The sequence below is a fragment of the Leucopleurus acutus genome (genome assembly GCF_964270905.1).
Source record: "Leucopleurus acutus genome assembly, chromosome: 16".
Classification (NCBI taxonomy): domain Eukaryota; kingdom Metazoa; phylum Chordata; class Mammalia; order Artiodactyla; family Delphinidae; genus Leucopleurus; species Leucopleurus acutus.
Genome location: NC_139158.1, coordinates 26489549 through 26516437, shown reverse-complemented (window position 1 = coordinate 26516437; position 26889 = coordinate 26489549). Strand labels below are relative to the sequence as shown.

General features: G+C 39.6%; 1 protein-coding gene across 4 annotated transcripts; it reads left to right on the top strand.

Moving 5' to 3' along the window:
• Positions 1-369: 369 nt before the first annotated feature.
• Positions 370-26889, top strand: RRN3 (RRN3 homolog, RNA polymerase I transcription factor). Of its 4 annotated transcripts, none has more exons than XM_082856287.1 (18): positions 370-463; positions 1918-2023; positions 3184-3240; positions 8216-8305; positions 8418-8547; positions 8941-9000; positions 9352-9415; positions 10172-10241; positions 12731-12829; positions 14816-14908; positions 15911-16049; positions 17252-17382; positions 19174-19304; positions 20259-20443; positions 21573-21681; positions 24216-24368; positions 25339-25426; positions 26324-26889. In XM_082856287.1, the coding sequence occupies exons 1-18, from the start codon at positions 375-377 to the stop codon at positions 26483-26485; spliced, it is 1956 nt and encodes a 651-aa protein (XP_082712413.1). In that variant the 5' UTR covers positions 370-374; the 3' UTR covers positions 26486-26889. The 4 variants fall into 4 exon arrangements, with proteins under 4 accessions (XP_082712413.1, XP_082712415.1, XP_082712416.1 ...); XM_082856288.1 differs by having other exon boundaries at positions 371-463; positions 1969-2023; XM_082856289.1 differs by lacking the exon at positions 3184-3240.

Sequence of the window (26889 nt, the reverse complement as noted above, 5' to 3'; positions counted from 1 at the left end):
TGACTCCAAAAAGTTAATACTCGACATACCCAGCCACCGCTTAGCACCTCCCGGTGTCCTCGCCCTTTCTCCCGGAGCCTCAGGGCTGGACCGAATCATCCTACAAACGTCTCCAGTCTTAATACTGGAGGTGGCCTCATCGCCGGACCTCGCTGGGCGGAGAAAGTCCTCCAAGCGGAATGAGGGGCCTGATGCAGGGGGCCGAAGAGACCGCCTTGGCGGCACTCTAGCCCGCCGAGGTCACTCAGCTCTCCCCACGTGGGGTTCCTGATTGGCTGAAGGCCGTCGCTCGCACACTCGTTTTCCGGGATGGAGGCGGTCCTAGAAGGAGCACGACTTCCGGCGTAAGGTGTAGTCGTCGCGTGTCCGGTCAGATGGCGGCACCGTTGCTTCACACGCGGTTGCCCGGAGATGCCGCCGCTTCGGCAGCTGCAGTCAAGACGTTGGGCGCGTCGAGGACCGGGTAAGAACCAAGGACGCTTCCTTCTGCGCGTCTGGGACCAAAGCCCAGGACCGGGATTAGGGGAGCGGAGCTGAAGAGTCTGGGACAGAGCTAACGGAGTGGGGTGGGAGCAGAGGGAAGAGGGTCACTTCATGTCCTCAAGAGTGAGTCCATGCCCCTTAGATGGGTAATAAAAGTGGGAGAGGGGATGGAAAAATGAACCTATTCGCTGTTCCATAGTCCCTCCTTTCTCCCCACTGGTTCCCTTATAGCATCCCAGGCCTGGGTACTGCATTCTGTTCCTTTACTCTTTCCTCCTGCTTCTTCGACTAGCTTTGGAAAGAGGTCCCTGGGCTATTTGGGTTATTAGCCAAATGCTGCCACTGACGGAAAATTGCGTCTTACGTTTTGCTTGTTTTTTTAAAATTTGTTTTGACACACGTTTGTTTAACAGTGTTTATATCTAGCTCAGCTTTTAAAGCCCCTAACGCCTGTAAAACACTTCGGGGTTTAACTTTGAGAGTCCTTAGCAGGATGCTATGTTTTTTCACTAATCTCTGTTTAAAAGAAGCAAACTTTGCGGAACACTTGGCATAATATTACTCATTTTATATATATATATATATATATGTATATATATACATATATATATGCAGGCTCAGCGGTCATGGCTCACGGGCCCAGCCGCTCCGCGGTATGTGGGATCTTCCCCTACCAGGGCACGAACCCGTGTCCCCTGCATCAGCAGGCGGACTCTCAACCACTGCGCCACCAGGGAAGCCCGTATAATATATTTTTTTTAAGTGCCTACTTTTGGCGTTAGGCATGGGGGACAGTATATCAAAAGAGACAGTGTCCCTGGTCTCAACAGACCTTCAGTCTAAGGAGGGAAAGACAGTAGATAAGTAAACGATGATTTCAGATAGCGGTAACTGCTGTGAAGAAATAAAACAGTGTGATGGTAGGGGAGAGGGAGAGGATGGGTACTTTCGATTTCTGATGGGGAAGGTCTCTGACATTTGAGCTTCAACTTGAATGAAGACAAGGGTCCAACCACGTACACATCTGGAGAGTGTTTCTGACAGAGGGAATAATAAGTAAAATGGGAATCTGCTTGGCAGGTTTGAAGAACAGAAAGGACCCTGGCTGCAGTACAGTAAGTGGTTAGAGGTGAGGTCAGAGAGGTAGGCAGGGGCCAGATTAATGTAGGACCTTGAAGACAATAAAGAGTAGGAAACCTTTGGAGAATTTAAGCAAGAGAGTAGAGTAGCATGATCTGTCTTAAGTTTTTGAAAGATCATTAGATCACTGAATGAAGAGTGGATTGCTGGGGGACTCAAGTGGAAGGAGGGAGGCCAATTAGGAGACTTTAGCAGTAGTCCTACTGAATGATGTTGGTTCAATAAGTGTTGGCTGTTATAGCTTTTATTTTTCCCTGTCATGCACTTAATGGCTTGATAATCTTGGTTCTATAGGCTTTCAGATATGCTTGCACTAGAAAATGATTTCTTCAATTCTCCCCCAAGAAAAACTGTTCGGTTTGGTGGAACTGTGACAGAAGTGTTGCTGAAGTACAGAAAGGTAAGAGGTGATAATGTGAGGTTGGTGGGGTTTTTTCCCAGCTTTATTGAAATATAATTGATATATTGAGGTTTGATTTTTGCTAGTCAGAATACAATTATAGCTGTTATACTAAAAACCAGTAGATAAATAAAATGGATTTTAGATATCAATATTGAAATCAAATAAATTTAACAACAGCACGGTGCTGTCAGTTCAAAATTAGAGTAGTAACCCCTTTACTGAGGTTTCACATCTTCAAGTGCTTTATTTACCTAGTGTCTTTTAAAATCTTTAGCAAGTAGTAGAATAAAAAACCATTAGATCAAAGCATTTTATTTCTTTTTTTAAAAATAAATTTATTTATTTTATTTATTTATTTTTGACTGTGTCAGGTCTTTGTTGCTGTGCATGGGTTTTCTCTAGTTGCGGCGAGCGGGGACTATTCTTTATTGCAGTATGTGGGCTTCTCATTGTGGTGGCTTCTCGTTGCAGAGCACGGCTCTAGGTGCGTGAGCTTCAGTAGTTGTGGCACGTGGGCTCAGTAGTTGTGGCTCGCGGGCTCTAGAGTGCAGGCTCAGTAGTTGTGGCACACAACTATGTTGCGGCTTAGTTGCTCCTCTGCATGTGGGATCTTCCCAGACCAGGGATTGAACCTGTGTCCCCTGCATTGGCAGGCGGATGCCTAACCACTGCGCCACCAGGAAAGTCCCACATTTTATTTCTTAAGGAATTACCAAAGCATTGCTTTGGGACAATAAACCAGCTCTATTAATGGGGATTTTTTTTTTTTTGGCTTTGTTTTTGTGTTAGTTTAGAATTGATTCTGCTGTATCTCAGCAATGGTGGGAAAATATGCATTACTGTCTATTTTTATATGTAACCTGCATTTATATCCATATATATGATTGGATAGTATCATGGAATATTGACTATCATATTCAAATGTCAGTACACAAGTATAGCTAAATATGAATGGCCTGTTGTCATTTTCTTATTTCCAAGCCCCCTAGCTACACTAACATGAGTTTTAAAATTTTCGTAGTCAGGATTTTATAATCCGCAACTGATATGTGTATGTTACAATGTTCTTTTTGTAAAAGTTAAAAATCCTGCTGTTGGTCTTTAACTGGAAACCCAAGCAAGGAAAAATTCATTTTTTTTCCCCCCTTCCTGTTAAGGGGGAAACAAATGACTTTGAGTTGTTGAAGAACCAGCTGTCAGATCCAGAGATAAAGGTAATTAATTTTGTGTTTGATTATTAGCAAAGTTGTTGCCACTTTGTAGAGACATTGGTTTGCACTTTTGGTCCTATTCCATTCTCTAGAACTTGCTCTATGATCCTTCTTTAATGGTTCTCAACCAGGGGCACTTTTGCCCTGGTTGCCCTGGTGATGAACTGGAGACTTTTTTTTTTTTTTTTTTTTTTTTTTTTTGCGGTACGCGGGCCTCTCACTGTTGTGGCCTCTCCTGTTGCGGAGCACAGGCTCCGGACGCGCAGGCCCAGCAGCCATGGCCCACGGGCCCAGCCGCTCCGCGGCACGTGGGATTCTCCCGGACCGGGGCACGAACCCGCGTCCCCTGCATCAGCAGGCGGACTCTCAACCACTGCGCCACCAGGGAAGCCCATGGAGACAGTTTTGATTGCCACAACTGGGAGAAGTTGGAAGAGTGCTACTGGCATCTAGTGAGTGGATGATAGGGATGCTGCTAAACATCCTACAATACACGTGGCAGCCCTTCACAGCAGTGAATGCTCTGGCCCCAAATGCCAGTAGTCCTGAGGTTGAGAAACCCTGCTTTAATTTTTCCTTTTTAGAAGCTTTCTTCTATGCTGCATGCAACTCTCATGTCTCTCCAGTTCTAAAACAACAAAACAAAACAAAGAAACAACAAAAAATGACTTGTCTTTCAAACTACTACTCTTTCAGTGTTTTTGGAAATGGTTCAAGGTATATATACCTGTCATGTAGTAACAACTCAGTAAATGTTATTTCCCTTTTCTTCCTTTATTGCCCAGTTTTGGAAAGAATAGTCTGTTACTGTGGGCAGTGGTAGTTAAATTGCCTGGCATTAAAATCCCAACTCCATTGTTTCCCAGTGTGTGATATTGGGCATGTTGTTTAACCTCTTTGCCTCTGTTTTCCTCCTTGTAAAACCAGAGAAATGAGAGAAGTACTTTAAATGTAGCTGTTTTAAGAGGATCCAATGAGTTAATATACAAGAAGCATTTAGAACAGCCTCTGACTCAGAGGACTTTGTAATTGTTAGTTGTTGTTCCTGTTGACAGTCTGCATTTTCTCATTTCTCATTCATGTTTAAATCCACTGTTAAGTCCACTGCTGTATTTACTATGACAGAAGGTACCAGTGATACCTTATGTGTTGATTTCAGTGGACTTCTTTTTTATTTTTTAAAGCCCCATAGTAATTACTCGTAGCAGTTTATACAGTTGACTACCCATTTCTTAAAACCTTTCCTTCAAGACTTCCCGGGCGGTCCAGTGGTTAAGACTTAGTGCTTCCACTGCAGAGGGTGCAGGTTTGATTCCTGGTTGGGGAACTGAGATCCCGCATGCTGCGTGGCGTGGCCAAAAAATAAAATAAAATGAAAAAACAAAACAAAAAACCCCTTTCCTTTGGTTTCTTTGATCTTCCTGTCTTATCACTTATCTCTAATCATTTTCTTGACAGGTTCTTCTTAAATTTGGCATTGATTGGATTTCCAATCTTAACCCTTTCCTCACTTTACAGATTCATCCTGTGTGTTTTCCTTATGCCCTCATGGCTTTGAAATTTATCTGTGTCCTGATAACTTCCAGATTTGCATCTATAGCTCAGATTGCTCTTGTGGGCTCCAGACCTGATTCTTTCTTTCTTTTTTTTTAAATCTTAAAATTTTTATTTAATTTAATTTATTTTTTATCGAAGTATAGTTGAATTACAGTGCTGTACAGATGTCTTAACTGCCAGCCCACAGGTGTTACAAGTGCCCTGAACTTAGCATTCTCTCTCTCCCAAACCCACGTCTGCAGCTTTCTTTATATGCTTAAATGATTTATTGCTTATCTCTGTCTCAGCCTAAGTCATCTCTAAAGCACATTCTAAACATGTCATTGCCCTACTTCATGCCCACTGAAGAATAAAGGACCAGCTTCTTAGCATGGTCTGCAACAAATTTTCAGTGTTCAGTCCCACTAGATACTTTATTTCTTAAATTTGCCATTTCTGTTCATCTTTAGGGCTTTGCATGTGCCTTTTTTTTTCTGGCTGTAAGAGGTCCTCTGTATCTACTTTGTTTGCTACCTATTTGAGCATGGGCTCTGGTTACATAGCCTTCCTCCCTTACTGGCTTTGTGACTGAGGGCAAGTTACTGCATTTCAGTGCCTCAGTATCCCCAGCTATAAAATGGGAACCAATGGTAGTACCTATCTCATGGAGTGGTTGTAAGGATTAAACGAGTTAATATATGTTAAAGTCTTAGAATAATGCCTTGCACATAGTTAGTCTTATATTAGTGTTTATTATTATTATTACTGTAATTATAAAACTCCTACTCTTTGAGATCCAACTGCAATATCATCTTCACCAATGAACTTTCTCAGGTTCTGTCTAAGCACATGGTTGTTCATTCAGTCCATACCCTACACTGCCAGCAGATCTTTCTAATTGTAAATTTGGCTTACAAGGACTTCACTGATTTGTCTGGCCCCTCTTTGCTCCCCAGATTTATCTGTTGGCTTGCTTGCTCACGATATAGTCCAGCCATACTGAACTACTTTTGGTTTTCTGAAGACATGCTTTTACCTCTGTAAAGTATAGAGCCCCCAAGAATACTCACTCTGTTTAAAGACAGTGGAAGCATCACTTCTTTAGAGCTTTCTTTAAAGACCTGTGCATTCTTCCACAGGTACGAAGAACCACATTCTTTGTGTTCTGCTGTATTTTATATCAGCACATCTCCTTGGGATTTTGACAGACCAAGAATCACATCATTTGTGTCCACATTAGTTCAGAGGAGTGTTAAAATAATTTGTTTCTAATAATAGTTCAGTACTAAAGCACCAAAGTCTCTGACTGGTTTACTTTAAAAAGTGGAGCAGTTTAAATGTTGTCCTTGTAATTTTGTTGTACTTGTTTTAGTGGGAAAGTGACAGCATAGAGCCAACTTATTTTTATTTGTGTGTAACTTAGCTTGTCTTCTCTGTTTCAGGCCTTGTTATCCTTAATGACTGTGGACATTATGAAGTTACTGTAGTGCAAATGAGTTGCGACTTACTTTATTTTATTACCAGGTTACTTAGGGTTCATCAGTAAATAGTCAGTGTCATTGAGGTTTGTCACATAGATAATGCATAGGAAGCACTCACTGGTGAACCGGTGGGGAAAACGTGGGGAGCTTCTTCATGTGGGGCAAGGCATTGTGGGAAAGTGGGCAGAGCGTTGATCTAGGCGGACAGGTTTTTTTTCTTTTTAAAACATCCTATTGGAGTATAATTGCTTTACAATGGTGTGTTCGTTTCTGCTTTATAACAAAGTGAATCATCTATACATATACATACATCCCCATATCTCCTCCCTCTTGCATCTCCCTCCCATCCTCCCTATCCCACCTCTCTAGGTGATCACAAAGCACTGAGCTGATCTCCCTGTGCTATGCGGCTGCTTCCCACTAGCTATCTGTTTTATATTTGATAGTGTATATATGTCCATGCCACTCTCTCACTTCGTCCCAGCTTACCCTTTCCCCCTCCCCGTGTCCTCAAGTCCATTCTCTACGTCTGCGTCTTTATTCCTGTAGGCGGTCAGGTTTGAACCTAGTTTTTTACTAGTTTGGTTGGGCAAATTGCTTATTAATCTTTCTTAGGCTCAGTTGCCTCAACTGTAAAATGGGAATAACAGTAATCCATTTGCAGCATTGTTAGGATTCGGAAAAGGTATATATGTGCGGTGTTGAGCACCGTGCCTGGCACATGGTGTTCTCACTAAATGACACTCCCTATAAGTAGTCTGTTGCTGTAGGTCCAGCCCTGTCTGCCAATAGTTTATCACTGCAGGTTCAACACTGTCTGTTTGTAGTCTGTTGCTAAAGGTACAACACCCTATGTCTCTTTCCCCTACTGAGTCTTAGTCAGCATTAACCATTTTCTTTCAAAAATGAGGGCCTTTTTTTTTTTTTGGCTGTGCTGCCCAGCTTGCGGGGTCTTAGTTCCCCAACCAGGGATTGAATCCACGCCCTCAGCAGTGAAAGCCACTGGACCACCAGGGAATTCCCCAAAATTAGGGGCTTTAATTTTTTTCTTGTGTATGCTGTATATATGCATGAATACAAACAGTATCTTTATTAAATATAACTGATATCTTATTCTCTACATGGCTTTTTTGTATTACTATTTAGATTTTCCCATGTCACTAAAAGTATTATGAATAGTAATTTTATTGTCTGAAAAATATTTAATGGAGTAGTGGAACCATCATTTATATAGAACACATTTTAATTCATTTAAACCCATTTGAAGGTTGAGTTAAGAAAAAGTTACATTTATTGATGACTCTAGTTAATCAGCTTAGATGAATGTTGTCCACATGCTTGCAGGTCAGCATGAGTATAGAGGAAGTAGAGGTACCTGTTGGTCCTTGTGGTCTTAGAATATTTGAATCTGTTACAATTCTTTAGTTTAAAGAAGTCCCAGGTGTCAGCATTTGAGGTGTTCTCACTTTTCTAGGGCAAACAAAAGTGATTAGAATTAAGTATTGCATTTGATTCTTTTTCCCGTATATCAGTTATTATATTACTTTAAAAAAAAGGAACATTTATTGTAACATCTTTTTCCATTTTGATACAAACTAAGAAGTTTTCGCCCCAACTTTGGCTTAAGTCCAAGTTTGTGACATTTTTTTTCCCTCAATTGAAATTTTTTTTTTTTCTTTGATGTGGACGGTTTTTTCTTTAAGTCTATTGAATTTGTTACAATGTTGCTTCTGTTTTATGTTTTGGTTTTTTGGCCACGAGCAATGTGGGATCTTAGCTCCCTGACTAGGGATCGAACCCGAACCCACACGCCCTGCATCGTAAGGTAAAGTCTTAACTACTGGACCACCAGGAAAGTCCCTAAATATTGTTGATAGATGATCAATGCCAGATAGATATCATTTCTCTGTTATTTGAGAGAATTTGTGATTTTGAACGTACTTTTCTTTGTTTAACTTAAGGATGACCAGATCATTAACTGGCTACTGGAATTCCGTTCCTCCATCATGTACTTGACAAAAGACTTTGAGCAGCTTATTAATATTCTGTTGGTAAGTTCGCCATTTATTTCATCAACTATTATATGTAATTCAGTACTTCGAAAATAGTATATATTGTATCAGTAAAATGTTCCTTTTGTCTTTCTTTCTCTCCCACCTCTAGAGGTTGCGGTGGTTAAATAGAAGTCAGACAGTGGTGGAGGAGTATTTAGCTTTCCTTGGTAATCTTGTATCAGCACAGACTGTCTTCCTTAGACCATGTCTCAGCATGCTTGCTTCTCATTTTGTACCTCGTAAGTGGCTGCTCTTTGCTTGTTTTGATTTTTATTTTTTTAAATATCTCTATTAAAAAGTTACCTTCCCACTATATTTTGGAGATTATGCCACCATGGAAGATTCCAGAATGCTTACTGGCAGCAGTTCTGGTACATGTCTGCCCCCTATAATGACCTCTGTGGAAGTGTCTAGATTCATTTGTTGCTATGATTTTTATGGATTGTAATTTGCTTTAGTGAGCTTCTGACGAAGTCTTGGAACTCAGGGATTTTTAGCTACTTAAACCTTCTGCCCCCATTGTAAATTTTATTGTATTAAGTTTGGACAATGGAAAAATCGCTTTTTTATGTAGCTGTTGATTGTTTAGATCAATATTAGAAGAATAACATATTTCCTTTTTTCTTCAAAAGCCCGAGTGGTCACTAAGGAAGGTGACATAGATGTTTCGGATTCTGATGACGAAGATGATAGTAAGTATAAAGAGGATTAAAGCAAAGACTGCCTCCCGTGTCTTAGTGAATGCATGCTGAATGCTAAAGTATCCTGGCACCTCCAGGACTTAATCTAACATGTAGACTGCAACAAAAGGCAACCTTCGATGGAATCGTTTTGTTATATTTAATGTTAATGTGCAATCAGTTGCCCTTAATGGCATTATTTATAGTCTTCGTTGATGGTCGGTCATGGAGAAAACTCTTGAAATTATTATTTTGCTGACACAGGATTCAGTTTTGGTTAGCAGGCATTTTTAGACTTGGGTAGATAATTGTTCAGTTTTCAGTTTTATCTTCAGGCTCATACTCTCCCTTTTCACCTTGTAGATCTTCCTGCAAATTTTGACACGTGTCACAGAGCCTTACAAATAATAGCAAGATATGTCCCATCGTGAGTATACTTTGGTTACTTATTTTGAATTGTGGTGTTTAAGTCTCAAGAAAATTATGATTGGTTAGTAGAAAATTGTAAAATGTTCATAGCATCAAAACTGAAGTTATATGCTGCATATTTTTTGTATCCTGTTGATATCAGATCACATTCTACAAAAAATGGCATTTCAGTTCTCTATTCATTGTCTTTAACTATTTTTCAAAACTTGTATGCAAATTCTCCCCTCCAGCTTTTTATGGTGGTTAGAATTTTGCTTTTATCTTCAACAGACACAATATCCAAAATTTTTCAGTGAGAAGCCCCTGCGTTTGTGCCATGCCATATGAATAAAAATTAGTTCTAAGAAAATCTTTTAAGGCGTGTAGGTTTCTTTTGGAGGGGTGAACTTCACATTCCCCCAGTAAGTTTAGCAAATAAGCTAACTTTAAAAAGTCCAAGTTGATAATTTTTTCTCCTTTTTAAAATAATATATATGTGCAGTGATTTTAAACTGAAGCTCTTCATTAAACTTTTGTGGAAAAAAGGATCCCCCCTTTAATTTGCTGTTGATATCAAACTTAATAGAAGCTTATTTTTCCCCAAGTTGTTACCGATTTTCTCTGAAGCCATGCATTTATTTTCAGTTCCAATTGCTTGAAATAGGAGCTACTGTTTGCCTCCTGTATCTATATTTGCTCTTAGAATGGAAATGTTAGCCTTCCAAGAAAGTCCAGTTAACATGGATTGGTTGCATGTTTTGTCTTTTTAAAATAGAACACCATGGTTTCTTATGCCGATACTGGTGGAAAAATTTCCGTTTGTTCGAAAATCAGAGAGAACATTGGTAAGAAATCTTTTCATGGGGGAAACTAATGGAAAAGTTGTTTTTTGTTATGTGGTTTTAGCTGAGTTTACGTCTTTTTCTTAAAAGTTGTTTTGTCTGCTGAATTTTAAACTCAAGGCTAAGAATTTGACTCAGATTCCTTTCTTAGCAACCAACTGACTGAGGGTTCTCAGTGCCTTTTCTCTTATTCCTACGTGCAAGTCAAAGGCAGAGTCCATTTCAGAAATATCTAAATAGGCTTAATGCTTACACAGATGGGAATTACTAGAAGATAATAGTTCATTTAATACCAATTATAAACATGCTTTATTTGAACATGAAGGCAGAGCCTTCTATAGATGAAGTCTTATGTTTTTTGTGTAATATTTAGATCATCTGCCTAACTTTCAATAGTGGTTCCCTTTTAAGCATAGATTATTTTTTCCTAAATAATGTATTACAGGTATTAAATAAGGAGTTAATAACTTTTGCTGCTATTTGTGATGGTGTGCTTCAAGTGGAGTATTACAAATTCTGTATCTCTTATGAACATAGTTGCAAAAATTCTCAACAAAATACTAGAAAATTGAACCTAACAACATATGAAAGGAATTATGCACCATGATCAAATGAAATTTATCCTAGGAATGCAAGGTTGATTTAATACCTCAAAACCAATTAGTATACTGTATCAGAATAAATGATAAATACCACATGGTCATCTCAATGGATGGAAAAACACCAAAACCCTTTTATGACAAAAATAGAAGGGAACTTTCTCAACCTGATAAAAGGCATCTATGAAAAATTCACAGCTAACTTTATACTCAATAGTGAAAGACTGAAGGCTTTCCCCTAAGATAAGGAACAAAACAAGGATGTCCACGTTTGCCATTTCTGGTCAGTATTAGCCAGGTGAGTTAAGCAACAAAAAGAAAAAGGCATCCAGATTGGAAAGGAAGAAGTAAAACTATCTCTATTTGCAGATGACATGATCTTACATATAGAAAAATCCTAAGGAATCCACAAAAACAGTAGAGGTAATAAATGAGTTCAGTATAGTCACAGAATATAAGATTAATGTATAAAAACTTGTTGTACAGGACAGTGGGGAAAAGAATAGTCTTTTCAACAGTTGGTTCTGGGACCAGAGTATGTTCACATGCAAAGAATGAAACAGGATTTATTACACCATATACAAAATTGAACTCAAAAGTGGATAAAACTCTCAGAAAATAGATGAAAATATTTGTGACCTTGGATTAGACAACCATTTCTAGATATACCACAAGCAGCCGTAGAAGTAGTTAAATTGGATTTCATCAAAATTAAAAACTGTTGTGCTTCATAGGACACCTTTAAGAAAATGAAAAGACGACTTAAAATGGGGAAATACTTGCAAATCGTGTATCGGATAAAGGCCTTGTATCTAGAGTATATAAATAACTCTTACTGACTCAATAATGAAAAGTCGTATAACCCAATTTAAAAATGGACAAAGGGTCTGAATAGGTGTTTCTCCAAAATAGTCATACAAATGGCTGATGAGCACATGAGAAACTCAACATCATTAGCCATTAGGGAAATGCAAGTCAAAACCATGAGATATTGTTTCTTACCAACTAGGATGTCTGTACTCAAAAAGATAGATAACAGCGCGTGTTGGCAAGGATGTGGAGAAACCAGAACCCCCCTACCCTGCTGGTGGGAATGTAAAATGGTAAATGGTGCAGCTACTTTGGAAAACAGTCTTACAGTTCCTCAAAAACGTTAAATGTAGAATTGCCAAATGACCTAGCATTTCCACTGCTAAGTATATACCCAAGAGAAGTAAAAATATATGTCCACCTGAAAACTTTTACATGAATGTTCAAGGCGGCATTATTCATAATAGCCAAAATATGGAAACCAAATGTTTAGCAGCTTATGAATAAACAGAATGTGCTATGTTTATACATTGTAATATTATTCAGCAATAAAAAAAGAATAGTTTACTTGCTACAACATGAATGGACCTTGAAAACATTATGCTAAAACACCACATGTTGTAAGATTCCACTTATATGGAATGTCTATACTAGGCAAATTCATAGAGAAAGAAAGTAGACCAGTGGTTACCTAGGGCTGAGAGGAGGTACATTATTAGAAGATACAGGGTTTTTTTTTTAGGGTGATGAAAATGTTCTAAAATTGATTACGGTGATGGTTACACAACTCTGTGAATATACTAAAAACTATTGAATTGTACACTTTATAAATAGGTGAATTTTATATGAATTATATCTCAACAAACCTGCTTTAAAAACACTGTAGAAGTATACAAATCACAAACTTAATTTACTGGGGGTAATTAAATTATACTAGTATTGTGTATATAAACAGTGTTGTTTCTATGTTGCTTGATAGTCTTTTCTGTTTGAATAGTTGAAACTAAAGATTGTGTAATGTTTTGCTTGCATAATTATGAAACATTTATTCTCTGTTGAAATGTTCATCTTTTTATGTTTTAGGAGTGTTATGTTCATAACTTACTAAGGATTAGTGTGTATTTTCCGACCTTGAGACATGAAATTCTGGAGCTTGTTATTGAAAAGCTGCTCAAGTTGGACGTAAGTATTGGGTAATCTGTTTTTCTCTTTGATTTTTATTTATTAAATAGTGTTATAGTATTTGTTACAATCATAATATTTGAAACAGTAGTAGCAACAATGGAAAAAAATCCACAGTTCCACCTTTGATTCATTTCTTTGAACATTTCTTGTACATTTCTTTGAGCATTGATGTGCTGGTGTTTATAGACAGTCCCATCTCTCATGGTTGGGGAACAAGGCATTAATTAAATAGTCATGTAAATGGAAAAGTACAGTTGTGGTAAATGCTGTGAATGGAACACATGCGTTATGAGCTAGAAAACCTGATGTAGTCAGAAGAAGTTGGAAATGCATACCTAAGGAAGTTATTTTGGGATTCTTTATACTTTTTTTAAAGAGGCTTGCAATAAGCTGCAGTGGGAATGAGAAAGTGATGGATTCTGGTGACATGGGGAGGAAAGGTCCTTGAGACTGTATTGGAAGTAGGGGAGTAGAAGGTAAGGGAAAGGAACCCTTCAAAGGTAGCTCCCTGTGGAATGAAAGTTTGGTGTTGCGGTAACAGTAATAAGAAACGTTAGGAGGAAGTTGCAGGATGATGAGTTCCATTTTGGATGGATTGAGGTGCAGGTGGGGAGCTAGATGGAGAATATTCACCAAGCAGTTGTAGCTGCAGGTAGGGGACTGAGAATGAGGCCAACAGGAGAGAGGAAGTGAGATCGGAAATGAGAGGAAAACCAAGAGTCTGGATACCCAGGGAGGATCTGGAGGGAGGAAGGCTTTAGTAGGCAGCATGAGACTTTAAAAAAATATTTATTTATTTATCATTATTTATTTATTTTTGCCTGCATCGCGTCTTAGTTGGCAGCATGCGGGATCTTCGTTGCGGCATGCGGTATCTTTTGTTGCGACGCATGGACTTCTCTCTAGTTGTGGTGTGCGGGTTTTCTTTCTCTAGGGATGTACGGGTGTTCTCTATATAGTTGTGGCGCGCAGTTCCAGAGTGCGTGGGCTCTGTAGTTTGCAGAATGCAGGCTCTCTAGTTGTGGCGCACAGGCTCAGTTGCCCCGTGGCATGTGGGATCTTAGTTCCCTGACCAGGGATCGAACCCACGTCCCCTGCATTGGAAGGCAGATTCTTTACCATTGGACCACCAGGGAAGTCCCCTATTGCTGAGCTTTTTAAGGAGGATGAGAAAAGCAAAGTCCTTGGGTTTGGTGTTTACGATGTAGTCTATTGCTGGAGAGAGCATGGATGGTTAGGAAGTGGGGCGGCTAGAGACCTGGTGAGGGTTTGTGGTGTAAAGAGGGGATGAGGCGGGGTGAGAGACATATTTCAGGGTTGGGGAGACTTGAGGTTTGTGGATTAAGGAAATAGGAGTTGATGGGAAGAACATTGATTCTGTAGGAGGAGGTCTAGGAAGGGCTGGAGGTTGGGTGGGCTGGCACATTGCTCACTTGGAGTTAAACCTCTCTGGTCAACTGCATAAATATATGCTTATGGAACATTTTAGAGTATATTTAGGAAGAAGGTCATTTATAGACAGTTGAAAAGGCATGATTTGAGTGGTATGTTAAACAAGATATCTGAAGGGTTATATAGCCAAATAAATATTCATTAATTCAAATTGATTGCATTTAATAATTTTCTCCTCAGTTGATTGATGATATGCTTCTTATACACCATGCGTGTGTCTTGTGCATAGTTAGAGTTGGAATAAACGTTGACTTTGTTGAAGCTATCTGTTTTAGACCAACATAGCACAGTTCATATTAATTTTATGTACATATGTAGTACAGGGAGCTTAATTTATAATCTTGTAAATTTCTCCATGACCCAGACCCATTTATAGGTTTGCATTGTGATTGTTTATTGAGTTACAGTGCTATATAGGGTGCTAATATGGACATCTTTAAAGCATGTGTATCAGATGAATTTCAAGTCCCTGAATAATGTAGTTATATTTTAAATGCTTTTATTCTTTTTTTTTTCTTTGTTGTAATGTAGGTGAATGCATCCCGGCAGGATATTGAAGATGCTGAGGAAACAGCAACTCAGACTAGTAGTGGAACAGATGCCACAGAAGGGCTCTTTAATATGGTCAGCATTTATTAATGAAATCAGACATACGCAGTTCACAGTCCCAGAGGGTGGGAAGAAACAGCTAATGGCTTCTCACCTTTTTCAAGGCTTTGAATTAAAACAGTAGTTCAGCAAACTTGAAAATGATTTTTTAAATGAGTAGTTTGCTTTTTTGTTGCTTATTGACTAGTAGAGCTTATTTCCAAGGCTTTGAATTTGGGTTTGGTGAAGTATGTTTCATCTTTATTCTTCTGTTTGTTCTTTGTTTTTTGTAAACCACATATTGTTTGTGAAAGAGTGATAAATGGAAAAGCATACCAATGTAACTTCTGTGTTTTACAAATTGTATACCTTAATGCAGTGCTTCTCTACCTGGGGCAGTGTCTTCAGTTGGGTTCACCGGGAGGAAAGCCTGAGATGGGGATTCAGGTGCCCTTGGGACAAAGGGTGTGAGGAAGCTGGAAAAGGCAGGGGAAGGAACTAAGTGAGAGTTCGGTCTTAGTTGGAAAGCAGCTCCAGCCTGATCCCCCGCAGAAGCTCTGGAGCGTGAGTTGCAGGATAGAGTTAGTCCTACCTTGAGACCAGAGAGATGGCCTCCTGTGACCTCATGTCAGTCAGTTCTGATGGTGCGGGAATGGGAGCAGCAAGGGCATTTCTCTGGAGAAGGGGGGCAGCTGTGAGCTGTCAGCAGCCAATACTCATAGCAGCTCGGGGATGGGCGCCCTGTCCTGGGAAAGGAAACCTGGCACCAACAGTGGGTGCCAGGAGCTGGGGGAAATCTGTGATGTTTGCATGGCCACACTGTAAATGGGTGTCTAAATGAGAATCAGAGGCTGAATCTGTGCTTTCATTTTGAATTCCACGGGTGGTTCTGATTCACACCTCTGTTTGAGAGCCCCTGCCTGGAAAGGTCTTTGTGTATTTTCTTTTATCTTTTAAAGGAAATGATTACCTCAGAATTTTCTCACTAAACTACTTTTACTGAGGCATTTCATGTTAGTTTTTACTTTACTTTCAAAGGACGAAGATGAAGAAACTGACCATGAAACAAAGGCCGATCCAGGAATGCTTGATCAGATGGTCCATCCTGTAGCTGAACGCCTGGACATCCTGCTGTCTTTACTTTTGTCCTACATTAAGGATGTCTGCTATGTAGATGGTAACAACCTGTAGTAGTCACAGTAACCGCTGCTTTGTTGAACACCTACAATGCACTGTGCTGGGTATTTTTCATACTTTAGTACTGATAGAAATCCTGTCAAAAAATCACTGTTTTGAGTATGAGGAAGAGAAGGTTTAGAGAGATTGTTACTTGCCAACATGACGTAGCTTGAGAATAGTGGGACTGGGATTCAGGCTTAGTTATGTTTGTCTTCAAAGCCCTTGATGATATTTTCACCGATTACTGTATTGAAAGCTTATATATGGAGTTTGGACAGTTTTAGGTGGACCTCAAGTTCAAGACATTTAAGAAATGATATAGTAGACGTTGATACATGGTACTTGGTGTTCCGTATTGAATTTAGAGAGTCTAGGTACTTTGGTTTTGCCAGGTGTTGGTACTGTAGTGAACAAATTGATATGCTTCTTGCCCTTACAGAATTTTTAGTCTAGAGGCTTTGCCTCATAATAGGACTGCCATTCAGTCCTATTACTAGGACTTGAATCTGAATTAATATGTTACTACTCTAACTTTTTTGCTGTTATAAAAATAATACATATTGATTAGAGAAAATTTGGAGAATACAGGGAAGGATTTACAAAGTTTATACAGCCACATTCTTACTGTTTGGAGAACCATTATTAGCATTTTTTTTTCTTTTCTGTTTGTATGGGTATATGTGTTTTTCTCAGTGAATTTGGGGATCACACTATATGTAGTATTTTATAATCTTCCCTTTTCACCTCTTGTGAACATTTTCTCATACCATTCACTGTTCTTCTAAAATAGTTATATGGATTTAACTGGTTTCTTATTTTTTTTCTCCCCCTGCTTTTTTTGCCATTATAAATAACAGTATAATGAACATCCTTGTATATATATTGTCAATTATTTGCTTGTGATAAATTTCTAGCAGTAGAATTACTGGATCAGAGGGCTTCTGCTTCTAAATGGCAGTTTTACAATGTGTGGCATTACAGTAGTGTGTATGAGATGAGAGCCTGCTTCCTTGCTAGTGCTGGGTTATTGTAATTAAAAAGGGAACTCTCTACAAAATAAAGATGGCATTCCCCACCCCCTGGTAGCTTAATAGATGATGTATGTCTTAATGGTGTTTGCTTTTTACAAATTTGGTAAATGAAACTGGTAGCTTGAAAATAATGTCTTTATAAAACTGAAATGCCAAATTTTCTTCGTAGGTAAGCTTGATAACAACAAAACAAAGGATTTATATCGAGATCTCATAACCATCTTTGACAAACTCCTGTTGCCCACCCATGCCTCTTGCCATGTGCAGTTTTTCATGTTTTACCTCTGTAGCTTTAAATTGGTGAGTATGTCATTCACATTATTGTAGCTTATTTTATTCTTTCCCAGAATTTCCCCTTAAAAAGTGGGGGGTGGAGGGAGGTGTGGAATAGAGACCATGAGGTATTTCTTTGTCTTGAGCTCATTTTACTTAGTGCCCTTGATGAAATAACAAGCCCTTTTTCAACCCGTGGAAAGAGCAGAGGGCATTGCTGCTGCCTGTCAGCTTAAGCTGAGTGCTCTGAAAATGTCATCCTGCATTTGGTCCACTAGGTGGTGCCCTTCCCTTTAATTCAAGCTTTTATTAAAATCTCATAAGGGATATTTAACTGTTTATTTTCTTTATTCTCTTTCAGTTGATCTTAACTAGCCCAAACTAAATTTTTAATCTAGGATTTAAAAACTTTGTTTTTCTATTTTGAGAACAAAGCAAAACAAAAGAACACAGGACTCTTCTTTGCAACTGTTTTGTAGCTTCCTAGAATAGTCCAGGAGAGTTGGTCATGGATAGAAAGGTTAAACTCAATCTGCCCCAAAGCATGTGTTAGTGGCTTTTGAAAAGAGCTATTTGGGAGAAGTTGGAGGTTGCATCCTTTGTTGAAAAGAAGTAAATTGGTCTGTTTTTTCCCTACCATTAGCATAATTAGTCAAATGCCAACTATACTTTATGTATTTATTTTAAAATATTTATTTATTTATTTTGGCTGCACCAGGTCTTCGTTGCAGCATGCAGGATCCTTTAGTTGCGGCATGTGGTCTCATATTTGGGGCATGTGTGTGGGATCTGGTTCCCTGACCAGGGATCGAACTCGGGCCGCCTGCATTGGGAGCTCAGGGTCTTACCCACTGGACCACTAGGGAAGTCCCACCGACTATACTTTAGTCTCTATTTCTGGTTAAGTTTGATATGTGCAGTCTGAAAGGTACTGCAGAAGGGGTTCCCATGTGAGCGTGGTTAATCATTGGTTTCCAATTATGGCTAAATATCAGAATCACTTACATAGCTTTATTTATTTGTTTTTTTTTTTGGCTGCGCCACTTAGCTTTTGGGATCTTAGCTCCCTTACCAGGGATAGAACCTGGGCCCTGGCAGTGATAGCACCGAATCCTAACTACTGGACCACCAGAGAATTTCCTAACAGAGCTAACAGAGTTTTGGTGGATCCCAAAGCCCTGTCACAAATTTGTAGGTTTCCAAAGCCCTGAAACTGTAGGGTTGATTTTTTTTTTTGGCTGTGTTGGGTCTTGGTTGCTGGGCGTGGGCTTTCTCTAGTTGCAGTGAGCGGGGGCTACTCTTTGTTGCGGTGCATGGGCTTCTGATTGCGATGGCTTCTCTTGTTGCAGAGTACAGGCTCTAGGCGTGCAGGCTTCAGTAGTTGTGGCACACAGGCTCAGTAGTTGTGACTCACGAGCTCTAGAGCTCAGGCTCAGTAGCTGTGGCGCACAGGCTTAGTTGCTCTGCGGCATGTGGGATCTTCTTGGACCAGGGCTCGAACCTGTGTCCCCTGCATTGGCAGGTGGATTCTTAACCCCTGCTCCACCAGGGAAACCCCTATAGGGTTGATTTTGATGCTTAGCTAGTTTTGGGATCCACTGAATTATTTAATGCTGTGGAACACCTTTTGTTTTTAATAGTATTATCTCAAGATGTTTTAAAAATAAGAACCATGATAACATATTCATTATTTATCTAGCAGTATAACTGAGATACTAGAACTTTACCATATTGGTGAGTTAAAAATCTTAGGATTCTGATCGCCAGAATATCTTAAGCGTTAAAAAAAGATGAGACCAACACCTTCTCTTTTTATAGGGATTTGCAGAAGCATTTTTGGAACATCTGTGGAAAAAATTGCAGGATCCAAATAATCCTGCTATCATCAGGCAAGCTGCTGCAAATTATATTGGAAGCTTTTTGGCAAGAGCTAAATTTGTTCCTCTTATGTAAGTAACCTAATTTTCCAAGTGCTTTTCATATCATCCTTTAAAAAGTATAGTATTGTCTCAAGTCAGAGAAATATCTGCCTTATTTTTTTGGTCTGTCTTTAAAGTGAAAAAACCTGTTCTCCCACTCTATTCAAGAAGTTTATATTTCTGAGAGGCAATTTCAGAATAAAATGTCTCCTTTTCAAAATGTAAAACCTCACATGAAAAGCTTTTGTAATCTGTTCTGTATGGTTGCACTTGAATATGAAGATCCATTTGTCTTCATGGATGGTGTACAGTGTTGTATACTGTTTTGATTCTTTTTATAGGTTTGTCATTTTTCATTTGCATTCCGAATCAATTGTATCTGTTAAAGCTGAAGAAAAAAATCCTTTTAAAGGTAATAAATCTATTTAGGAGGCCAGCTCTGGGCCTGTTTCTTCTACTTATCCATGAAGATATCTTTGGACAAGGATGCTATTTAAAAACCCTTTCCTGATAGCTAAAAGCTATCTGGCTGTTCTGTCCTAAATTGTTGACCATGGGATTTCATCAGAACCCCTTAGGGAATGGTGAGGTCAACTGGACTGTCTTTCTCTTGTAAGATGTGGGTAAACATGCCCTGCTCTTTGGCCATATTCCCCCAAGAGGGCTGGGAGGCCATTGGAGAAGCCCTTCTGAGTTGATGAGGAGAAACTGTTCTCCAGCTCTTGGGACTTCAGGCATTCTTAGGGGCCTGCCTGTTGTTCCTAGGAGGTCCATGTGCTAGAGCTTGTAACCAGAAGGCTGTCTTTCTACCTGCCTACCATTTTCTTTCCTTTCTTTGCTTCTCCTCTGTGCCCATGGGTGATAGATACAGAAGCCAATGGACAGACTTTTCTTAGTTTGTAAGGAGAGGCAATTGTGTGTTCTTATGTCATTCTAGCTTTTTATGAAGCAAGTGAAGTTGACTTGAATTTTTCTTTTCTCTAGTACTGTAAAATCATGCCTCGATCTTTTGGTTAAGTGGCTGCACGTATACCTTAATAACCAGGATTCAGGAACAAAGGCATTTTGTGACGTTGCTCTCCATGGACCATTTTATTCAGCCTGCCAAGCTGTGTTCTACACTTTTGTTTTTAGACACAGGCAGCTTTTAAGTGGAAACCTGAAGGAAGGTCAGTGATGTGGGGTTGATGGATATGAACTGGAATTTCCTTTTAAGCCCCACTTCTAAAAAGATGTGGGGCTTAAAAATAGTTGTATGAACTCTAGTAGGACAAGGTTTTATCACAAGATAAGTAAAATCACTGCTTTTTTTTGTATAAATAAATGGTAAGCGTCTTGGTTAAAGAGGACCTATTTTATATGGGAACATATGTATAACTGATTCACTTTGTTATAAAGCAGAAACTAACACACCATTGTAAAGCAATTATACTCCAATAAAGATATTTAAAAAAAAAAAGAGGACCTATTTCTTGTAAGCCATTACATTATGCCATTTTTAGTAATTTTTATCAAAATATACATCAAAGAATCTCCTAACAAAAGACACTTAGGCACAAGTTGGTTTGCTTGCCTCTTAGAATAAGTGTGGTGTCTTTCTTTTTAACATAGGAGAGAAGTATATTTATTGGTTCCAAGACAGTAGTATCTACCTAATTTTTCCTTCTACCTCCATAGTTTTTTGTAAACAAACAAACAAAACCCTGAAATACAAACTACTAATGCACACTTGAAAAACATGCTCAACTTTACTGATAACTTAAGACATGTAAGTCTCTCTTGGTTTTGTTGGCTGTCACATTTGACAGATTGTGTGTGTGTGTGTGTGTGTACATATGGAATTCAAGAAGGAGAAATTCCATATTGTATAATCATTACCTCTAAGGAATGGAGAATCACTGTGTTGTCTCAGCTTTTTAATGATTTCATGATTGTTAGCAGAAATCATCACACAGTCTTTGTTTCCCTCTATACGCTCAGCATGTGCTGAGGTTGCTTATATCTGAGTTCCAAATTGTCATGTAAGGTTATTGCCCACTGGAAATGTATGTTTACTTCCTGAATCTTTAAAAGAATAAACTCTTTTCTTTAGAAAAGTTGGTTTGGTCATAAATACATATGGTTGAGCCTAGTGATATTCTTTGGGCTCTACACTGCGTGACTGTCTACATGGACCTTTAAAGCATTTGTGCAAATACCTCTTTTAAATTTGTTTTTTTTGCTGTATAAAATAATAAGTGCTGCTTAGACTATTGTGTTTGTATCTTTTTAAAAAAATATTTTGTTTTTTAATCAAAGGTTTGAGGTACCTTCAAAGTCTAAATTTTGAACGGATAGTGATGAGTCAGCTAAATCCTCTGAAGATTTGCCTGCCCTCGGTAGTTAACTTTTTTGCTGCAATCACAAAGTAAGTTATTTATGCTCTATTTGTGGAAGTTATTTCAAAGTGGATTTATGTTAGTATTATAAAATTCCATTAAATTTCTGTGGAATTATTTAACAAAATTAATAGCAAAAAACATTTAAAAACCAATAACCCAGTACTTGTGGAAAGCACTTTATTGAAGGTATTGTTTTTATACTTTGGTTGCACTGGAAATTGCTACTACTTTTTAATCTGAGGACGATAATTCAGCAGAAGCTTAGGCACTTTGAAATAAGTAAGGCAGCTAGCAAGCTGAGAGGTACAAACCACAGATGTTTATTAGAGTGACTCTCATAATGGTAATAAAAATAGACTGGGCATGAGATAAACATCCAACAATAGGAAATTGGTTCATTGAGGGCCTTGTGGCTACAGCTGATGTGCGTAGCATTTATTGTGTGCCCAGCACAGTTCTGATAAGCACTCTGCATAGAACTCACTTAATCCTCACACAATCCTATGACTGTATTATTAATCCTTATTTATAAATGGCGAGAAGGGGGACACAGAGAGATTGAATGACTTGTGTGGAGTCATGGCTAGACTGTGGCAGAGCTAAGGTTTGAATGCTGGCAGGCCGGCTCCTTCGTAAGCATTCACTGAATTATTTTGCTTCACGTAGCAAGTGAATTGGAGACCTTGGGTATCTTATCCTGATATTGAGGGCAGGATCATAGCTTAAAATCTTTAACAGATTGAGCTATTAGAAGATAAGAATAATTTCTGCATCCCTCAGTCCCCTTTAGACATCTTGTTGCTCTCATTCAGCAGGCTTATTTTTCCTTTGCTGGCCATCTAGTTCAAGGTATTCTCTCTCCCTCAGATCTCAAAAATGGTAGTAAAGAATTAAGATAAGAAACCAATAAGCAACAGTGTCCAGTGGGTGGACGTTTCCAGCACATCGCGGGAAGATAGGAAGCAGCTGGAAGAGTAGGACGGATGGAGCAAAGCAGAGGCAGCTGCCCGGAGAATATTCATGGGGTGGGAGTAGAGGGCTGCAGTTGAGGAGCAGACTGGCCAGAGAGGCTCTAGATCTGGGGTTTGGGGTTAGCATGGACGTTAGGAGTAAGACGTGAGGCTGAGAGCAAGAGGTCGAAATAAAGGTCTGTGTCAAGGAATTTATGTATCATTCTGTAGCTACTGCTTCTGCTATATTGACTCATATAGCTGTATTTTGATTTCGACTGCTGCGTAATGTTCTCATAATTTTAAAACATCGATTCTTTGTTGGGATTTAAGCTGTCTTCCTTTTTCAGTGTGGGTGCATGGTTGTGTGTGTGTCCTGGTACACAGGCACATACTTCCTGTCACCCAGAAGTGCAGTTACTGGGTTGTAGGAGGTGCACATCTTCACTTCTACCGAATATTGCGAAGTACTCCAGTGTGGTTTGGCCATTTAACACCAAGAGTCAAATGTGATCCTTGGCTAATGGAACAGAAATGAACATATGGTGCTTAAAATAGCAGTAGTGACCTAAGATCCTGAGAACAGATACCTGAATGAATACCGTGGGAGGGAGGGTGGGAGGGGGAGCATTGGCAAAGGTGAGCTAAATCTTCCTCTCAAAGAAGTGGCCCAGTGAGTGATTTTTGAAGTTCCTAAGTCATAACCACCAGGGAGTTTGACAACATATGGTCCTGTTGGGCTTTGTTGTTGTTGTTTTTAAAATTAATTAATTTTTGGCTACGCTGGGTCTTCGTTGCTGTGCATGGGCTTTCTCTAGTTGCGGCAAGCGGGGGCTACTCTTCGCTGCAGTGCGAGGGCTTGTCATTGCAGCGGCTTCTCCTGTTGCGGAGCACGGGCTCTAGGCGCATGGGCTTCAGTAGTTGTGGCTCACGGGCTTAGTTGCTCCGCGGCATGTGGGATCTTCCCGGACCAGGGCTCGAACCCATGTCCCCTGCATTGGTAGGTGGATTCTTAACCACTGCGCCACCAGGGAAGTCCTGGTCTTATTGGTTTTTATCGCAAGTTTTTCTGTCCATTTAACTGTTTTCACTCACTATGCCTTTTCTTTTCTTTAGCATTTTCTGAGGTTGTGATTCAGTAAACCCCATGGCTCTCCCTTAGTACCCTCCTTAATATCTTCAACAGCCAAGTGTCTCCACCAACAACCCATATCCCCTCTCAGTGAATCCTGAATCCCTTTATCACCAACCCACTAATTCTTAAAAACAGTAAAAATAAGTAAATACAACTACATAATTCTGTAAACTAAAAGAATTACCGTGAATGCATTAATTTTTAGTGAGTTCTGCCTAATTAGTAATCTAAGCCCACTCTCATATTCTTAAAGTGATAGCACATATTCTTTCTCCTTCGCTAACTTGTAAATAGTAGGCCCAGAGGACTGTACCCTAAAAGCATTACTTTCTACTTTATGTTATTTTTTTTCTTGTAGTTGTTATGTTCAATAAGATCTATGTAGTCGGGGTAGTTGTCACACATGAACGGGCGTGTCCATGCAGAGTAATTCCAGCACATTAATGCCTCTGTCTGTGTTGGTTTTATTCCACAGCAAATACCAGCTTGTTTTCTGCTACACCCTCATTGAGAGGAACAACCGCCAGATGCTGCCAGTTATCAGAAACACTGCTGGGGGGGACTCAGTGCAAACCTGCACGAACCCACTTGACACTTTCTTCCCCTTCGATCCTTGTGTACTGAAGAGGTAGGTACACTTAGACAGTCGACCTTTCGATGGTGAATTTAAATGCGGTGTGTATGTGCCTTTACCAGGATCGGGATTTGGGGTTTCTTTGTGGTGAGTGACCCTTCTGGTCGTTGATAGGGTCTCGTGGTCTCCTTGCGTGTTTTCCAGGCCCAGTGTGGAGAAGCCTGTTCAAGGCTGCTGAGGGCCGTGGCACACGAGGGCTTGCAGGTCTCTCCTTCAGTAGGAGCCCAGATTGACACCAAGAGGTTTTTGTTTTTCTTGAAACCTGTTGGTTTAAAAATACAAGAGGCTGGGGATAGAGGTACCTGGATAGGGAGGATGCTGCCTTTCTTGGCTCATAAATTTCTGCCAAATGACTTGTTCCTTCTTCTAGAGACCACATCCCATACTGTTGCACAGGATAAGCAAATGCCAAGTGATTTATCTGGATGGGTAGTTCTGGAAAACCCCCAGGCCAGTCTTAACTTCAAATGTATATATATATATAAGGAAGCAGGATTTCTGCTTATGACAGTTTGTAACTAACAACACAATGATTTGGGATTATCTGGTCCCCCAAGTCTTGGTTGACTGAAACCAGATTGGTCTTTTTACCCAGATTTATTTTTAGTAAATGACTATAGGAATATTAAAAAGGAATTTCCAGAATAATATAATTTCACCTTCATTTGGACATATTATAACTCACTGTTAATCTTTGCAAAGTTGAGAAGTAATTTCACTTGAAAATGAAAAGTTGAGAAACAGTAGGTGTAATACTCCATCTACGTGAGTGGATGAACTCTTACAAAGAAGGAGCCCCGTTAGTTACAGAACCTACATAGGATATTTTTGGATACTATTATTATTTGAGCGATAGTTTTTACTTCTTCATTTTGGGTAATGGGTCTTGTGAGAAAAGAGTTAAATATGTGGTGACCTTTGCTGTAGTATTTAATTTGATTTTGAAACTTGATCTTCTTGACAGGGCAAAGAAATTCATTGATCCTCTTTATCAGGTATGGGAAGACATGAGTGCAGAAGAGCTTCAGGAGTTTAAGAAACCCATTAAAAAGGTAAATTTATAATTCAGCATACTTTCTGGGAATCTCCTATGTGGTTACAGAGCACAGTCAAATAGTTAATAGCAATGTTACACTTGAAAAATACTACATTTGTTCATTCTGCCTTTACAGAATTCCAAGCCCAGGTTATGTTCTTACGAGAATAGTGTTTGTTTTTTAATGAATTGTTCAAACCAGACACTTCACATGCTGACTTTGGGAAGTGAAGGGTAATTAAAAGTCGGCTTAACACATTTAGATCTCTACCACTTGATCGTTACCACCAAGTAACAGTCTCAGATTTGCTTACTGTTGAAATGTTCCCAGAAGTTAACATCAATTTTGTAGGTTTTCATGAATAGGTGGTGAAGATGCAGGTCTGCAGCATGTCCTCCAGTGTGTGGCCACGGGGCTGAGGCAGCTGTTGCCAAAGGAGAAAATTAGAATCCAATAATAAAAAATGTCACCATTTGTTTCTTTGTGGCGCATTCATTTCTGTATTAAAAGTCAGCTTTAATGTGCCTGTCTTCTTTTTTATAAGTAATCATTGGAAAGCTCTTTTTAGTTTTATTCTTTCTTTAAATTTTGCGTTTGAGGAGGATGGTCATTCATTCATTCATTCACATTATGTTAGATTGAGCAAGAATGACATATCATGTTACCTGCCCTCGTTGAGCTTAAAATCTGTTCAAAAACAAAAAATCAGACTTTAAACAAACACAACGTGTGATGAGCAGTTGTGCGGATGGTTCATAATAAAGAAGTGTGCATTGGGAAGCGTTCGAAATTAAGATTCTTTTCCTTCACCTTTGTCTTTCCAGAAGTAGCACATTCCTGAGGAAAGGGATTCTTGAAAGCATTTCAAGCTGCCACTTGAGATCTTGTTGATAATCTCTGTTCTTTGTGCAGGAGATGGTGGAAGATGAAGAAGATGATTTTTTGAAAGGTGAAGCTGGGATTACACCGAGCTCCTTTGATGCGCATTTCCGCAGTCCTTCAAGCAGTGTGGGCTCCCCACCTGTCTTATACCTGCCAGACCAGTCCCCCATGATCACAAGGATTTGTGATTGAGACTGACATTCCTCCCGTCGTGCCCTTCAGTACCAAGGTTCATACTGTTTGAGCATCGCGTTGAACTAGAGCGAGTACGTGCTTCAGGCATCTCACTTTCAAGTTAGACTTACTCTAATGTCTGAACAGACGTGGTTGGGTTTTTTGTTTTGTTTTTGTTTTTTCTGTTTTGCTCCTGTACAGACAAAAGGAAAAGACAGGGGCTTCCCTGGTGGCGCAGTGGTTGAGAGTCCGCCTGCCGATGCAGGGGACACAGGTTCATGCCCCGGTCCGGGAAGATCCCACATGCCGCGGAGCGGCTGGGCCCGTGAGCCATGGCCGCTGAGCCTGCACGTCAGGAGCCTGTGCTCCGCAGCGGGAGAGGTCACAGCAGTGAGAGGCCCGCGTACTGCCAAAAAAAAAAA